Below are 18,317 nucleotides of genomic sequence, written 5' to 3'. Positions count from 1 at the left end.
CTCTCTTTATTGATTTATTTCTTTATTTTTTAGCCGGACTTGCTGAACTTCAAGAAAGGCTGGATGGTGAAACTTGACGAGCAAGGCCAGGTACCATTTTTATTAGCTAATTAAGAGAAACGTAAAGAGGAAACTGAAAATGGTATTAAACATTGAAAGCTAAATGAAAATGATTGCTGGAGTCTTCCAAAAAAAAGAGTGAACGTCTGTTCAAACAGCACGTGAACTGTCCACCTGAGTTACTGTCTGTCTGTAGCGTTCGATGGCCTTTACACACCTGTGGCCACACTTTGATGTTCCATCTTCAATGGACTTGAAAGACGAGGGTGGTGCTAGGAAGCTTTAAAATATCTCTTTATAAGATATATAAAGAGACAAACTCTACACTGACACATAGGACTGTGTGGACACTCGATATGTGACTTGCTGTGCTACTTTGCTGTATTACACAGCTCTGTTTTTAAACTGTATAATTTTTTCTCAAGTGGAAGAAGTACTGGTTTGTGCTGACTGATCACAGCCTGAGATACTACAAGGATTCAATTGCAGAGGAGGTGGGCTCATTTGTTCTCTTTCGCACCTTATGTTCTTATTTCCTTCTACCTTTAAAATACGTCTTTGTTTCTCTGTATCTAAACTCAGGCCTCTGACCTGGATGGTGAGATGGACCTGTCCACCTGCTACAATGTAACTGAATACCAGGCTCAGCGAAACTATGGCTTTCAGATTCATGTAAGAGCCTTCGCTTGTTTTGTCTCGAACCTTTCCACTCAAGTAAAAATCTTTCAGTCTGATGACATTGTATCAGTTCATGTGTTTGGCTCTAGATTTGGTTGCACTTGATTACATGTTAAGTATTGCTAGTGGTTCTCCTTGTCTTCTGGGGTAAATGCCAGATTTTCCACTTGATATCCACAATGAAATTTCATATTGTCTCTCATCTGGGTGTTTTTGTCACTCAGTATTTAGTTTAAACAAAAAGAATATTTTAATTTTATTAATTTTAGTTTATTTCAAAGCCATTGCCAAAAAGTGGCCACCAAGTGGTCCTTTTTAACCCCCTATGTGAACAGTAATGTGAGGCTGTCTGTTTGGTTTATTCTATAAATGCAGTCATAAAATCACCGATCCAATTTAAAAACTGCTTGGTGACTCAGAATGTAAGAATGTGTGTATGTACCCTCCAATCTGCAAGAAACTTTCCCTGAATATTGTCTCACACACATTACTGACATCTCTGTTTTATATTAATTTTCCTTGAGTCGCCACTAAATACTGAATGAAGGCTTTGGAAAGTGCTGCAGGCACTTTTGCTAGTACTCCTTATACGCAACCACACAGCTCCATGAGCTGACGTCTCCATGTGATGCGTTCAACTTTAGTCAGAATTTCCAACTTCCTGGTTGGAATTTTTTAACTGGAACGCCCCCTCAAGTCAGGCTTCCAACTTGGAAAGTTGGAGCAGCTCCATCAACTCTTACTTAACAATCGACGATGGCAGCAGCGCACGTAAAAATGAAACAATAAAAGTGTATAACTTTTAGTCTGAACTGCTACTGTTGTTTATTGGACATCTATGAACATGCTGCAGCTGTGTAGGCACAAAAATAATCACTGTATTTGTAGTGATGTGTGATTATTTGGGTTTTCGTACTTTTCTAACTTTGCTACTAGAGAAGCGCTAATGAATCTACTACGATAAAGAGAGATTTCTATTCAGGATTTTCTGACCGCTACATCTCTCTATATCGCTCTTTCTCATCACTCTGTGTGTAATTCACTGTGCTTTTTCATGTTTAGACGCAGGAAGGAGTGCACACTCTGTCTGCCATGACAGCAGGGATACGTAGGAACTGGATCCAGGCAGTCATGAAGAATGTCAGACCCTCCACTGCCCCTGATGTGGCAAGGTGGGTACAAGTCACAGTTTAGCTGTTACACATGCTTCTCAATTATAAAGAAACTCAATGCTTTCGTGTAATATTCATGTATATTAATACATTAAAAGGTAAATTTTGAACTTTAGAGATGAAAAAAAGAACATGAAAGCAGAAACTTACTTTGCTTTCTTTTCGTTGCCGTTCAGCTCGACCGAGGATCATGGCTCATTCTCTCCTTTGGAGGGTTTGGTCAGACCAGATGTCACTCAGGACTCTCCTTCTTCTGAGGCCTCATCTGTAGACAAAGAAGCCACTTCTGGAGTCATTAAGAGCCGAGCTCGCGAGCGCAGGCGAGAAGGCCGCTCTAAGACATTCGACTGGGCAGAGTTCAGGCCCATAGCCCAGGCTCTGGCTCAACAGCGGGCGCAGGAAGCAGAGAGTCTCCAGGCAGACATGGGGGAGCTCGAGCGCAGTCGGAGAAGAGAGGAGAGACGGAAGAGGTATGAGAGCGTGACGAGCTCAGAGCCCGCATCGGTTAAAGAAGGAGGGAGGACCGACAATGAGAGGGGAGACGAACCTCCGGATTCGCTAGGTCCCGTATCTCTGGAGAGGCAGCAGATGGTGGAGGAGGTGATCGAAGAACACTGGCGACAGGTAGAGAAGACGCCCATACGGGAGGAAAGGAGGGTGCCGCTGCCCACCACAGTGCAATCAAGAGAGACTGTAGAGCTGGAGCAGCTACTGGAGAGTTATAAGCAAGGGGTATGTTTCCTTGTTTGATTTAGATTGTTGCTGTTGTTTTGAGTGAAATTCAAATATACAGAGTGAAGAATCCAGTCAGCAAGTACAGAGCTAAGCCTGTATTTAAGCTTCAGGGGGAAGATGCATTTTAGATTTTATTTATTTAGTTTTAATCATTCTAAGAGCTTCAGTAAATTTAAACTTGTCATTGAAATGATTGCTGCATACAGTATAACATAGTCATGAATAATAACTCTGTAGTGTAATGGTTTAGGTATTTGCTAAACAAGTGAAAGCTGAATCCAATGAAGTCAATGCTACATCTGACATAAAACTAACAGTGCATCTTACCAACAGTCAAACACGGTGGTGGTAGTGTGATGGTCTGGGGCTCTAAAAACCAAAACAAAAAGACTGAAATCCTATTGGGTGCAGTTTTTGGTGCCACAACCAGCTATTAGGTTTAGGGGGAATTTACTTTTCCTACATAGGGCCAAGTAAATTTGGATAGCTTTTTCCTTAATAAATGAAATCATCATTTAAAAACTACGTGTTTGTATTTACTCAGGTTGTCTTTAAGTCGCTCCTATTCAAATAACCATATGGTCAGGGCCTTTCTGTGGGGGGATTACATGGTCTCCTCCCTCCTCTCTGGGTTCTCTGCCTTCTCCCACAGCACCAATAACTGGGCGTTTGCTGCAGTTATTGAGGTTATGACAGTTGGTGATTAAAAATCGCCTCTCACTCTATGGCAGCTGGGATTGGCTCCAGCCCCCCTGTGACCCTGAATTAGATAAGCAGAAGAGGATGGATGGATGGATATAGATATATGTACTACATTATATATTTTATATTCTAATATTCTTCCTGCCCTTGTTACAGATTGAGGACCTGAAGGCGCAGTTGAAGAGCTGTCACAAGCAGCTCCTGGACTCAAATAAGCACAAACAGGAGCTGGAGCTCCAGCTGAGAATGGCTCTGGAGAGAGACCAGGATGACCGATCTGGTTACATCTCTCCGGTGAGTTGTCCCTTTATTCTGCTCTTATGGGAAGTCCTGTTGTAAACTCGAGCAGTACATTCTTAACTGAGCAGTGGTTTCTACTTCATTTTGTAACATTTTCTGCATGTTGTATTTTATCGAGAGAAAATTGCAACCAAACTGACGAAGCTACAAAGTGGCTACAGATAAACACCTTTGCATGACTTCATTGCATGTGGAAAACGATAAGGTTTCATTACTAAATTGGCTTATACTAGTTAATCTGCTCGCTTTGTGTTGTAGGTTTTTACTTTATCAGGACTCATATGAGGAGTTGAGTAATTTTCTTGATTTTGGACCAAAGAACTGTAGTTTTACAGTAACTAGAGAGGTTTATTTCACTGTAAGTGTTAATTGCATGTGAAAAGTGATAAACAGACACACACATATAAGAATAATGTTGTAGTGTGTTTTAACATTTACCATATTTTAGTTTTTTTCTCATAGAATCAATACAAAAAGATGAACATGAAAATTCATCAATTAGAAAAGTGAAAGTGAAAAGATGGCATTTTTTTGCTCCTTGTAATTTTCTCTTTTACATTTTGACTTCATCATTCATTCATTTTATAGCAATTAGAGCTGCCACGATTAGTCGACTAGTCACGATTACGTCGACTATCAAAATCGTCGACGACTGATTTAATAGTCGACGCGTCGTTTGAAGCTTTGTAAGATCACAAAAGACGCAGGAATAAGTAGTAGGATTTAAAAGTGTAATAACGGACTGAAACAGAAGATGGCAGCAGTGCATGTAAAGGATGCCAGCTGCCGTTAAACCCCGAAGAAGAAGAAGCTGTGTCCCAGAATTCATAGTGCGGCCCAGCGCAGTTGTCAACAATGGCGGCAGCTAGTTAGTTTTAATATTACTCTTATTATTCTTTCTGGGTCACAAAATAAACGTTTAACATATTTTCAAGCTGTACGTTTTACGTCCAATCGATGCATGATCTGATTAGTCGACTAATCGCAAAAATAATCGGTGACTAGTCGACTATCAAAATAATCGTTTGTGGCAGCCCTAATAGCAATAGAGAATGGAAAAAGCAAAAGTTGAGTAGAACTTCTTTTCTTTTTGATTCATTTTTCAGTTATTTCTTGCCGAATTCATGAAGAGAATTTTGTCTTTGAGTTTCGAGTGACATTTTCCTGCATAGTCTCTGGCACGATTGCTTCACTTGTTGAAATGTTTGTCTTGACATGGAATAATAACCTCTTGGCCTGTATTCTACTTATTTGCATGGACATCAGATTCTTCTATTAACTGCTATAAAGACACCCATTTGTTATTCTTTTAACAAATATTATATGTAGAAGTGTACTGACATAAATGTATGATGTCGATTTCTTTGCTTGTGTTTTGATGTATGGATGGGTTTTTACAGAGTGAGGCTGAATGATGTTTTAAATACATATATACATATATATATATATATGTGTGTAAATTATATATAATTTTGTTTTTGGCAGATGTCAAGTATAGCGCCCTTACTCTAGTCAGTGAATCATTTTGAGAAAGTTGGGAGGGTGTTTGAAGCATTAGACTTGAGCTGCATAATGCATTTCATTATCTCCTCTCAGACTTGGACGTGAAACCTGTGAAATGTGTGTTTGTAGGACCTGGTATGCCTTTCTATCCTTGAATAAACCATTCAGCTGAAACTAATATTGCATTGCTTACCACTTAAAGTAACCTTTAACCATTAAATGTGCATGCTATTGGTATTAACTAACCCCAGCTATTTAAATCTTTCAGTTGCTTTTAATTTACACCTTTAAACCAAAAGAAATTTTTGGATTTGTTTTGAATCACTGTTTATTTGCATAATTTTGGGATTGTTATGTGGGAATGCTTAATGTAATGTCACTTTTTAATTTAATAATAATAATTTAAAGAGAAATAATTAGTAGTTAGCGCTGGAAATTATAAGCAAGCTTTGTGTCTCCCCTGCTGTGTGTTAACCAACTGTCTGGTCCCCTTTTCCAAGCTGGAGCAACCTTTGGGTCTGGAGGCTGATGTGACGCCCCAGATGAAGAGGCCCGAACTGGTTAGTTCTCAAGCGCAGAGTTTAACAAAGAAGTACCAGGAGACCAAAGAGCTCCTGAAGCTGCAAGAGCTGAAAAAGCGCAATATGCAGGCACAGCTTGGCCTCTCGCTTTCTCACCTTCCCATCAAGGACCCTTACTTTTCTGAACCCCACAAAAAATCCATCCTCGAAGGCCCTCCCCCTGAACTTGTCCAAAAAACAGTTAGCTTTTTAATCCAGGACACCACAGAGGCTATTCAAGAACTAGAGGACTTAACGCATGACAATCCTCTGACTCTAAAGGAGCTGGCGAAAGTGTTGAAATTACATAGCTGCAATCAAGACACAGCAGAGAAGCATCAACTTCAGAAGTTGCTGGAGACCTGGAAGCACCAGCAGGAGTTAGAAAATGAAACCATAAAAAAGAGTTTAGCTAGAGCAGGAGAGAGCATCCGCAAATATGAAGCTCGTCTTCTAACCATGGAGGACATGGTGGGGAAAGTTCACAAGCAAAGTTTTGAAAGCCTAAAGGGCTCCTACAGTCTTCTGTCCAAAACTGAAAACTACTCAGAGTCGAGTGATGAAACTATTGGGATGCTGTCTCAGAGGATTGAACTTTTAACTAGTGAAAATGGAGCATTGAAACAGCGATGTCAGGAGATAATAAATCAACTGACTGAGGCTGACCGAGAGATAGACAGACTGAAAGCTGAGCTCATCAGCCAGCAAGGTGGCAAACAGCATCACCTTGTCTTGGAGGAGCTGAAAAGACTAAAAGCTGAACTGGCTGAAAACCAAGCCAATGCCATAGACCGGGAGTATTATGAGAGGGAGTTGAACGAGAAGTCCTTGAGGCTCCATGAAGCACTCGTTACATTGGAGGAGCTTGGCAGCACCCTTAAAGACACTGAAAAGAAGCTACAGTTAAGAGAGGCCACACTGAAAGGTCTGGGCTTCCAGGGAGATTATGAAGATGACGAATTAAACCCAGAGAAAGAGCAACTCCAAGAGCTGCTTGAAGCCTCAGAAGCAAAGTTATTTGAGACCAAGTCAAGCCTTCAGACTACAGAGCAGCGCTGTATGGAACTAGAAGCTAGGAACAGTAAACTAGTTGAACTAAATCAGAAAATTGAGAAGGTCAACAGAGAGAAGCTAGAAGAAGCAGAAAATGAAATAAGGATGCTAAGAGAGAAGCTAGTAATGAACATGAGTACAGATGAAAAGGATGTTGAATCTCTTGAGGCAGAAGAGAAGCATGTGGATGATAAAGGACTTTTAAAGAAAGTAGTACAAGAGTTTGAGATGAGGTCTGAATCGATGAATCAGGTTGTAGAAATGTTAGAACAGGTAGATGTTGATGTTGAGAGAATGCTTGGTGAATTAAAAAGCACTTTATTTTGCTCTTCAGAGGAAGAGACATTTTACCCGAGTGGAAAGGATGCGTCATTTGTGTTAAAGGGAGAGTTCTGGAGCCAACTGTTGGGCACCACTGTAGCAAAATCAAAGGAAGAAGGACAAAGCCGTGACAGAGGGGTAGAAGAAGAGATGATGGCTGAGAAGAGTTTAATGCTCTTGATTAGGAGGATATGTTCACAGGCAGACGTTGGAAGTGAGAGAGTGACAGATTTGGAATCGATGTATAGCTGGCTTGATAATGAAACAAATGCTCTGATTCTTAAACAGTTAAAAGAAATTCTGGAGGAAAAGTCACAAAGATTTAAGCAGATTGCCTCCAGTTTGAAGCTTGATAAAGATGACAAACTCCATTCTTTGGCATTAGCAAGCTTTGGCCAACAAACACAATCTTCCAAACATCTGCATGAATCTCTCAAAGAAGCATACATATCTTACTTGATTATTAGGCTCAAAGTCCAGTATGAGAAAGAGCTAAAGAAAAAAGAGGAAGTAAAGATGCCTGGCTTGAATTGTCCAAATTGTCCAAAATTAAGAGAAGTTGTCAGTGGGCTTCAGTCCAAATTGGCAGATCTTCAAAGTCAACTATCTGAGGCGCATTTGAAAGCTGCCCTAGGGTCTCAAACTCTGATCCAGATTGAAGGAGAACCTATTGATTCAGTCGATAAAACCATTGAGCTTCATGATATGATAGCCAAGCACAGGAAAGAGCTACGAGAAGTCAAAGATGGCTACGAGCAGGAAGTTGATAAGTTGAGGCAGGAAATAGCAAAAGCCAACGAGACACTTCGTCTCCGTTCAGAAGAGAATGTAAAAGAGATTGACTCGCTGACGAACTGTATGGAGAACTTGAAGGAGCAGCACGAGAGGGAGAGGAGTCGTCTCCTGGAGAGGTTTGACCGGGAAATGGAAGAGCTGCGAAGCGTGATGAATCCAGCAACTGCAGGCAGGAATGAAGCAGATGACAACGTACCTTTGGATCACGCCTTAACCCTGAAAGAGCGCATCCAAGAGCTGGTGACCCAAGTCTCAGTCATGACCGAAGAGATGAGACGGCGCGAAGAGCAGGACGACATAACCATTCTGCGGCTGAAATACGAGAAAGACCTGGAAAACCTGAAGGTGGAAGTGCTCCTTGTCCTTGCCATCCTCCATCTGTGATGCCTTGTTTTCCTTTGTGGCATTCCCAGATCCCCCTCCCTTCCCCAACATCTACTCCCTTCTCTCGCTCTTTGTTCCGTAAACCAATTCTCTTCTGTGTTGCATGAAAACTAACCTCCTGTAGGTTTATGTTATCACTGATGCTGCTTTAGTTGTGTATTGAGGAACCCATTTTGTTGATGTTTCGTCAAAGTTACCTTAATGAATACAAGATTGAAGCCTCAAACTCTGACTTGGAGTTTGAAGCTGATGGCTTCTCTCGAATTTGGGCTTCAGAAATCTGTCAGTGCCCCACTGTTCTGTGAAATGAGTTCCTCTATTGGTAGTTGAGTGTGCTTACTGATCTAATCTCGGCAGTTTTAGTTACAAAGCAAATAACTGATCCTTTGCAGCACCTTGAAGTCTTTTAGAGTTAGGAATTTTAAAAAGACCATTTCTATTTTCAGATTAATATTAACTTTAATTCTTTTCCTTTTGCTGTTTCTACTGTTTATTCCATATTGTGACTGAAGACAACTGAGGAGCTAACATTTCAGTGCATTTAACAAAGTAATCTTAATCTTAATCTACCCAATATTTTCTCATGCAGAAAAATTAAATGCCATTCCTAAGATAATAAAGGCTTGTCCTCATATACAGGGCTGGGGGCGGGTTTCCCATTTGGCTCCAAGAGTTGCCCAAAACTGCAGACCTCTGCAATGGTGAAAATGCCCTCAGTGACAACACATCACTGAATAAATATCTTGATCTGAAATTCTTTGATATTTTCTTGAACATAAAGGACAGCAGTTCCTAGTTTTTCAGTAAGATTTGTTTTGGAGAAGTTTTAATACAAATTCCATAATTATATCCTGACTTGCAAAGATAAAAGATGCTTCCAAAAGATCCTGAATCCAGATAGGCTTCCAATTGTTATTTGTTCCTATGTTAGGCCTAGCATTGCTGGCCATAAATTACCAAAGCTAAAAGGAAATAAAACCATCCCCCAAAAATCAGTAAGAGGCATCATAATCCTGCAAGGGTTTTTTTTCTGTGATTTAGTTTTGAGTCATTAATCCAGTATCATTTTTTTTTCTTCCTGATTATTGCCCACTCTTCACTTGTGCCCTGTTTAGAGAAAGTTTTAAAGTAGGTCCATCCATACTTTTTGAATTATCCAGCTAACAGAGGCAGAAACAAATAAATTAACACAATCAGCCATACCTGTTTATTAAACACAGTGTCTGAGCACTTAATGCAGGGAGGTTTAATTTGATATGCTTACATGAATGATTGTTTGGGGTTGTGTCTGCTAAGTTTCAGTTTTGAGGTAGTAATTGTCATTCACAGCTACAGTTTGTTCTGTCATAATGAAATCTGTGACACCATGAATTCAGTAGATGTTGCAGAAAAATACAATTCAACTTTAACAGGGCAAACGGAACCTAGTTACAATTTTGCATGTCTGGAAGAGGGAATAGACATATGGCTTTGGTCAAAAGTTTATTTACACTCATCGTGGATATGAGTGTTGTTATAATTTGGGGTTATTAATAATGAATTCTTTGGAATGATTGTATAGCGTAGATCTTTATTCACTTTATAAACAAGGATTGGGTGAACAATTTCAAATTCATTTTGGATTTCCGCTGAAAGGCTCAAATATAAACGTATATTCATTAAAACCTTTAAGAAGTGGTCACAAAGGTTCTAATATATCTTTTAACTTGACAACTCCAAGGCTTATTAACGTTAGTTATTCATTAGTGATCATGATTGACTGCAGCTGGTAATTTCTCTTTGCTAGCATTATTTGCCAGTACTTATTGGATTGACCAGTAAGACCTAGAATCACCATCACATGATAGGAAATTGGCCAGGACCAACCCAGGAACCAGCAAGGCTCAAGTCTGCCATGAGCTGGAAACCGCTAGTTTGCTAGTGATAACTAGCTAGTTAACTACAAAGTTAACTAGGAGGGAGTTAACAAAGAAAGAAGCCCCTGTTCAAAAATCAAACCCTTCAACCTCCACTCAAATTTGCAGCTATAAATTTGGAAGCCAGATGGCTTCAGGAGAAAATGTATGTGGTCAGACAAGACTAAAATTGAGCTGCTCGGCCCCAGTGACAATAGGTATGTTTGGAAGAGTAAAAGTGAAGCTTTCAAACCTAAGAACGCTGTACCAGCTGTCAAGCATGGTAGTGGTAGCATCATGTGCCAGGCTGCTAGGCTGTAAAAGGTGGATGGAATAATGGAGGAGTACCTCTAAATTCATCAACAACCCTTCAAATGTAAAGCTAGATTGTTTAAACTTAGATGCAACCCTATGTTCCAACACACACACACACACACACACACACACACACACACACACACACACAGTGGTCAGCTTAAATTATGTTAGTAGCTTGTTGTTTGCTACCTAAAGGTAAGATGCAACTTAACCAGATGCACATTTAGTAGGGGTTTATGTATATATTTGAGCCTGTTCAAAGAAATGACGCAAAGCCACAAATTACCATGACATTTATTCATGTGATGAGGTTATGTAAACTTCTGATGAGAACTGTATTTTAATACAGGGCTGCTTCCATAGTGAAAGTGGGAGGAATTTTCCTTGGGTTTGATTTTAAAATGAATAAAATTGAATTAGAAATCAGAATCAAGGTATCCTCATACATAAAATTATGTAGTTGAAACAACTGATCCTTTCATCTGTGGTTAGAGTTGGCATTATATTTTGAGCTATATATTTTTAGCAGTTTGGGGGGGGTGTTGTTTCTTCTCAACATATCCCCTTTTAAAAGATTTAAAAACAAGTGAAAGAAAGCAGTTTATTTTTTTTAGTTTAGCAAACATTACTTAAACAGTTAGAAACTTTTTGCGTTTGTCGGGGATCGTTGTTCTAGACCGTATATTAAAGATCGACCCATCCACTGACGTCAACCCTTTATTTCAGGAAGCCAAGAAACCTGAGGCTCGGTTTTCTTTTTTGGATGTTTGCTTTTTCAGACAGAAGCAATGAAGAGACCTAAGTTGTCAATTAACTCTAGCTGAGGGTGCAACATGCAGACAAGTGCCTGCTGAGTAACAGACTAATAAAACACTACAGTTTCATTCACTAGAACACACATTTCCTTGTGGCCCGGACCACACAGCAGACCATATTTGTTGGGTAATTTCGTGAAAAATGCTCTAAAAGGCACCAACAACACAAAAATAGAAGCTGAATTAAACCTGGCAGCATACCTGTCAAAGCGGGCGTTACGATTTACTTTAGGCCTTATTGCAATACAGACTGGTAAAGTAGCAAGATTGCATGAAGATTAAATTTTAATTCATCATTCACACAGCTTTGTAGCACACCAGTGAGTTTTACTTGTGTTGGCTCCTCATATAGTCTCTTTGACTTCAGGCAAACAGAGGGGACCTGGAGGGCACAGCCACCAACCAAACACCCAGATTAGTTGCAGCGAATACAGGACGGAAGTAGGGCAAGGTTTTAGGTTGGGCGAGTGCAAAGGCTATTGAAATCTCTTCTTATTGAGGATTATTATTCTCCCTCACTTTATCCTCACCATCCAGAAGTGGCAGTTTTGCAAGCTGACTGGGATGTCCTATGACACATGTAGTGTTTGAGACACCCAGTTATTTAATTGTCAGCTTTAACCACACATTCCACCAAAGATTTGGCCTCCAGGCAGATTAGGATTTGTGCGTTAGCTGTAGGATATAAGTGGTGTTTGCGTCCGGATTTCCAGAAGCTCGGATATTGTGCTGTGGACAGGAAATGGCAGCTTTTTTTTCCTCTTACATCTCCTTTCTCATTGTCTTTGCCCTTTTCTTCAGTGCATTGTGTATCCTGTCATTCCTTTTAATCCTTTTTGTACTCACACAGGCTCAACTTGCTCATGGCTGACAAGCTCAAGCTTGCAAGTGATTTGCTGTAACTAAATTGATGATCTTTACTGGCATATAAATTATATAAAGGTCCAGGAGGTTTTTCCTCCTGCTCAGCTCCTGATCAGGAGAACCTTTTGGTCCCACGCTCAGGTGACCTGCAAACTTACAGCTGCAGTGTGCTCGCTTTTTGCCATAGGCCACCTGTGAGAGAGGCTTCGCTGCCATGGAGGAGTCTCATCAGAAAGTGATCGACGAGCTGCAGAAGAAACACCAGAGAGAGCTGGAGAACCTGAAGGAGGAGAAGGAGAGGCTGCTGGCCGAGGAGACGGCAGCCACCATCGCAGGTAAATAGAAAAAAGTCATACCAATTGTATCTTTTTCCTACTATATCTTTAGCTCATCATAACTTGCTTACAATGCGTTATAATAAGTTTTGATTAAAAAGAAACTCTCTGTTTGTTATCTCAGCCATTGAAGCAATGAAAAACGCCCACCGTACAGAGCTGGAGAAGGAGCTGGAAAAGGCTCGCAAAGCCAACAGCAATACGGAGAATGCAGACATCGAGGAGATCCGCAGACAGCACGAGTGAGTTCTCCTCATACCCATAAGCACCAAAGTGTTTGTAACAAGCCCCTCACTCATCTCAGCTGATGAGGAGTGACAAACTATCAGGCTGGCTGAACCAGGTGCTCATCATTGGTGGAACATGTCAAAAATGCTGTGAAGTAGTAGTTTGAGAAGATACAGCGCATTGTCCTGATTGGCTGTAGACCATTGTCAGTCAATCGTGCCGTGTCTCCTGTACAGTACAGGATGCGTTCAGCTTGTCAAATTTACGTTTTAAGTTTTAATTTACGTTTAAGTTTTCCCCCCAACAAACACAACAATGTCAATGAAACGTCGTCACCTGCAGGTGCCTTTGGTTTCATTCTATAATACTGCACTTATTTTTCTAGAAGGTTTGAACTTTGAGAGTGTTTAAACAAGAGAGAAAAGTGTAAAAATGTTCATGCCTGTCTGAGAAAAGTGTATAAAGTGTGTAGTGAGGGGTTTTACAGCCTTAAAACATCTGTAATAATTGTAAAAAATAAAGTTGGCTACTTCGCGGATTTCACTTATTGTGGGTTATTTTTAGAACGTAACTCCTGCGATAAACGAGGGACCACTGTATACTTAGAATATCTTATAAAGACAATTTTAGGTAAAAACTGAACCATTAATCCGCACGGTGTGGAGGTCTGTTATGTAGTGGTGGATTTTGGCTGGCACGGTTTGAGTCTATCTCCCTGACATTGAAGAAAAGCAGCCTTCCATACAAATGTTTAGAGGATGAATATAATTTGAGTTATGTTCTGGCCACAGCTGGCCTCAACTCAAATCTCAACTGAGTTGAACACCTATTGAAGATTATCAGCTATCAAAGCATTAGACTGCTTTTTTGTCGAAGAAATAAAATTCAATTCATTTTATATTGTTAGACAAAGACCTTAATAATAATTCATTAATGTAGAGAAAATCCCAACAATCATGCGTGCGTGTCATGGATACATAAAAGAATATTCCTGTTGACTAAGTAGTCCACTAGACAGGAGAAAAAATTCAGACTAATCCACAAGATGACTAAAACGGAGAAAACTGTTGGAATTGAGCCCAAGGTTAAAAATTGTCTGTACAAATATTACACATGTATTTAAGAGTTGACTGAAAAAAGTAATGGTTCGTGTAGCTCAACTCCGAGTGTAAGATAATTGTACTAATAGGTTTCTGCTGACTGTGCAGGTGTCACTGCTGACTTGTTGGGACATGCATGCATGCATGCATGCATGCACTGTGTTCAGCAGCTTGACACCCTGTGATGCTTCACATGGGAACGTGTGGAAGTGCAGGTGTTGACTATAAATCACACTGCATTTCATTTAAAATGGTTTCGATTTTTTTAAATTCTCTATTTTCACTTTGATGCCAGATAAAAGGAGAAGCTCTTTTTTAAATTGCAGGGAACAGTTTGCCGCTGTTTATTGACTTAGTATTTGCTCTGAAGTAAAACTACTCAGCATTAACCCCAAACTAACAGATGCTGAAGCACTGCCTGACCTTCAGGTTTTTTTCACTCCTGAAGTATTTTTTTCCTCTCAGCATGGTGTTGAATTGTATTTCAGGGAGGAGTTGTGTTCCTTCCAGCGGGAGATTGAGGTGTTGTCGGAACAGTATTCCCAGAAGTGCCTGGAAAACGCCCACCTGGCCCAGGCACTGGAGGCAGAGCGACAGGCCCTCAGGCAGTGTCAGAGAGAGAACCAGGAGCTCAACGCGCACAACCAGGTGCCGACAGAAACGCACACTGCTCACCTGAGCGCACAAATAACCGTGTTATAACTGCCCCAGTGGGCATGAAAGCGCACTGTCATTCTGAGTCTTCTGATCTGCTTCTGTGGGATGTTTTTAGGAGCTGAACAACCGACTGGCAGCAGAAATCACTAAGATGCGCTCCATGACCTCTGAGGATGGAGTGGGAGACACAAACACCACAATACAGGGGAAGGAGCTCTACGAGTTAGAAGTAAGGTTCAAGTCGCATAAGTTCCTGGATATGAAACGTATGAAAACGAGTCTCTGCTAGTAAGGTTTTAATAGCCTCTCCTCAGGAAACGCTTCAACCCTCAAGGTGACTTGGCTCATATTTTTAGCATATTTTCTTCTTCGTCTTGTTTTCCAGGTTATGATGCGAGTGAAGGAGTCTGAAGTCCAGTACCTGAAGCAGGAAATCAACTCCCTTAAAGATGAACTACAAGCAGCCCAAAGAGTAAGTTTCAGGTTTTTTTTTTTTTCTTTCCCCCTCATAAATTCATCAAAGATCTGAAGATGAATCCTTTGTCTGAACTGCCAAACAATGTGCTTTCAGGATAAGAAATATGCAACAGATAAGTACAAGGACATTTACACAGAGCTGAGCATTGTCAAGGCCAAAGCAGAGCGAGATCTGGGGCGGCTCAGAGACCAGCTGCAGCTGGCTCATGAGGCACTCGGGGAGCCGGCGCTGGAGGAGGTGGAACGAGGGGGCTATGGTACGAAGACGCACCGCAGAACACACCTTATGTTAGAAGCGACTCACACCCAGATTCGTATCTTATTGTGACTGACACATTTTTCCCTCCAGATATCATGAAGTCCAAAAGCAACCCTGACATCCTCAAGATGGCAGCTGCTGCAGCGAAACGCTCAGAGCGCACCATGAGGTCAAAGGTGAGTGTCCTGTGAATGGACATACAAAGAGTGTAATCAGATGTGTTAATTCAGGGTTTCTCATTGAACTCTATCACCCATTGTATCATTGCTCAAGCAACAGCAGATATTGAAAGTGGTTAACTCCAGCCTTCAAAAGCCTGAGAAGTTGTTTCCAATGACTTGCTGCCACCTACAGGTCACCTGCTAAGTTGCATGCAGAATTGCATGCACACCGGCTGCATTTTCCTGATCCATGTCGTGACTCCCGTCAGAACTGCATTCTAGGCATTGTATTGCAAATGAAACACCGCAGTAGTCTTACACACACTTGCCTGTGTGTTTTCCCCCTTCTGTCTTCAGTCTGTGAGTCGAGACATGCCCTGGGACAGTTAGGGCTGCTGACGACGTGTAAGCTTCCTCCCCCTTCTCCTTTAGGTAAACCAAACCAGACGCACCCATGGGTGGATAAGCACACCCTCCTGTCCTCCACCTCTCAAGCCACTCAAAAGATCAGATTCTGCACATTAGTATGCACAAATACTCCACACTTGCATGGTGGTGAAGAATGAATGTCAGGTCTGGCAGAGTGACTGTGTATCTGACTTAACACTGGGCTTGATTACTAATATGTGGGTCCTTTCACTTTATCAGCCATGTACTGTATTGTATGAGGGGGTTACTTACACAGTGCTAAACAATAAAGTCCCAAACCTAATAAAAAAGCTGTTTGTCAGACAAGTCAAGATGCACCTGAATTCTAATTAATCAGCACTGTTAGGCAGGTAAATGATTAAAATGACAAGAACAAAATGGAAAAACTTTTCCTTCATCTTCACTTTCTCGCTAAAATCAAAAAGTATTTTGCTTGAATATCTTTAAATAGACTTGTTAACATGAGAGTTTTTGTCTTAGTAATAGTTTAATATTCACAGTAAAATAATACTAGAAGTGTCTGCATCTAGTGGACTCGATATTTTGTTGTTCTTGCTGGTTGGTTAAACACATAATTTTACTAATGCACCAATGCATCAGTTCCCAGTTCAAAGATGCGGTTGGTGACTAACCAGCACGATCTCTATGAAGGGAAGTTGTGAATGAATAAGGGAGGAAGTAAAGAGATGACAGCCTTTCTAACTGCCACAGTGCTTTGATGTGAAGCTGCCTAGCTTGAAAAATGCTTTTTCAGTTTGACATTATGACAAAGGTAAATGTAAATCAAATATAAAACGTTGGCGATGGTGAAATGAAGTCCAGGATATGAACTTCAGTCACAATGGTCATTTTATTTGTTGCACATTTTGTTATACTTTTAATTCAATGTACACAAAGTAAAAACATAAAAAGCAACATATGGTTTACAGTGAAAAGAGCAAAATAAAATGCAAGTTAACAGTGAGAACAAAGAGGTTTGGAGTCTGCTTTTGAATATGTGCAATTAGCTGAACATTAAAAGAACCTATATATGTAAAATGGAGAAACTTGGAGGTGAAGGAAAAGTGTTTACTTAACACAGTTGTGTTAAACCCATTTTATGCTACCTTTTATCAGTTTTGGGACTCCATAGCGCACATGCTAAAGAAGGGTTTGCTATCAGTTGTAGTGTGGTGTGTTAACACTCTATTTGAGAGGGATAACTCACTGGGTGACATCAGGTTTACACTGGGAGAAACACTGCTTGCTCAGAAACAGCACATGTGTCCACAGTTGTGTTCATCATAAACTTATTTAGCGTCTGCTTTTTCTCTCTTCATCCCACCAGAGTCTGAAGGAAGGGCTGACAGCGGAGCAGAGACTCCACCTGTTTGAAAATAAAGACACTAAGGAGTTCTGACAGTGACACGTCACGTCCGCCTACCTTGCTGCATGTTTAGAAGCCCACTATATTTTAGCTCTGTAATGACTTATTTAGTAACAACTACACACTGGTCACCAAACACAGATCATTTATTATTAAAAACATGCTATGAAGTTTGATGTTTAGTTTGCATTCCATGCACTTCAGTTAACTGTGACTTTTTTGTATTTTTTTTCCTTACTGTAAATACTGTTTTTAAATGAGCATTTTTCATGCATACACTAGAACTATGACTGTGTAAGCTACTGTTTTAACTCTCTAGACTGTTGCTAGCCAAAAGCATAAATGTGATGTTAAATGGCTAAACACAACTACATAATGACGAGTAATACTTGCATAACAAAACCGTAGGAATGAGTCTGGCGTTCAGTCTGCACGTTAACGCTCCTCTCCGTTATCATTCCAGCACAGATGGAAGTGTTGCTCAGTAAACAAGCTATAGAACAAAAGTGCTTGTCTGCATTAGAAAAAAGTGCTCACCCATGTTGCTGCTTCGTGTTACTTTGAAATTAACATCAAAGATGTTTCTGCAGTCCTGGGAAAAAAAATCAGATAAAATCAGTGCGCGACAGCTGAATGCATCTGGACAAGATTCACTGACTATAATTTAAATATATATGAAAGTTTATATAGATTTTTTTTTTCTCTCACTGCAATCATTGGTCCAACTGTATAGGAGTTGCTGGAGTTGGTTTATGTTTGTAGTCTTGTTCAGTGGCAGTCCCTTTGTATTTATTTAAGTGGTTGGGATTTTTCTTTCACATTCCCATTCCTCTGTACTCTATTATTGTAAATATAAAGCAAATATACACCAACTGACTACAGGTTTATTAGCAATAAATATTTTTGCACCCTTTTCTGTGTGTTTTGAAGTTTAGTTCCAACTTTCAAACCACATTTGAACTCGAGGTGTGTTTACTGGGGTTTTTATGTTTTTATTATTCTCAACAGACACTGAACACGACAATCAAATACAACTGTTTAAAACTGACATCCACCCCCATTAAGAATATCTGGTAAATACAAACCTCTACATAGCTTCTGGTTAATACAATCGCAGTGGTGGTAGGCTCATGCTAAGAAGTCGCTTCTC

The 18,317-nt window shown here is 40.4% G+C and overlaps 1 protein-coding gene across 4 annotated transcripts in view; it reads left to right on the top strand.

The window, feature by feature from the left end:
- LOC116330903 (myosin phosphatase Rho interacting protein) overlaps window positions 1-18,080 on the top strand; it is a 45,388-nt gene extending 27,308 nt beyond the window's left edge. Inside the window, exons 10-25 of one of the 4 annotated variants that reach the window (XM_039616013.1) lie at window positions 34-90; window positions 486-554; window positions 643-732; window positions 1,801-1,910; window positions 2,087-2,642; window positions 3,504-3,641; window positions 5,651-8,224; window positions 12,343-12,490; window positions 12,615-12,732; window positions 14,307-14,466; window positions 14,591-14,704; window positions 14,861-14,947; window positions 15,047-15,209; window positions 15,302-15,387; window positions 15,730-15,804; window positions 17,129-18,080. In XM_039616013.1, the coding sequence (XP_039471947.1) occupies window positions 34-90; window positions 486-554; window positions 643-732; window positions 1,801-1,910; window positions 2,087-2,642; window positions 3,504-3,641; window positions 5,651-8,224; window positions 12,343-12,490; window positions 12,615-12,732; window positions 14,307-14,466; window positions 14,591-14,704; window positions 14,861-14,947; window positions 15,047-15,209; window positions 15,302-15,387; window positions 15,730-15,762 (4,503 nt within the window). In that variant the 3' untranslated portion in view covers window positions 15,763-15,804; window positions 17,129-18,080. The remainder of the gene's footprint in view (window positions 1-33; window positions 91-485; window positions 555-642; window positions 733-1,800; window positions 1,911-2,086; window positions 2,643-3,503; window positions 3,642-5,650; window positions 8,225-12,342; window positions 12,491-12,614; window positions 12,733-14,306; window positions 14,467-14,590; window positions 14,705-14,860; window positions 14,948-15,046; window positions 15,210-15,301; window positions 15,388-15,729; window positions 15,805-17,128) is intronic. The other 3 variants (XM_039616012.1, XM_031753365.2, XM_031753366.2) reach the window with 3 other exon arrangements.
- The last annotated feature ends 237 nt before the right edge of the window (window positions 18,081-18,317 follow it).

The sequence above is a fragment of the Oreochromis aureus genome, linkage group 8 (genome assembly GCF_013358895.1).
Source record: "Oreochromis aureus strain Israel breed Guangdong linkage group 8, ZZ_aureus, whole genome shotgun sequence".
In the NCBI taxonomy this organism is placed as follows: Eukaryota; Metazoa; Chordata; class Actinopteri; order Cichliformes; family Cichlidae; genus Oreochromis; species Oreochromis aureus.
This window is presented reverse-complemented; position numbering and strand designations above follow the sequence as displayed.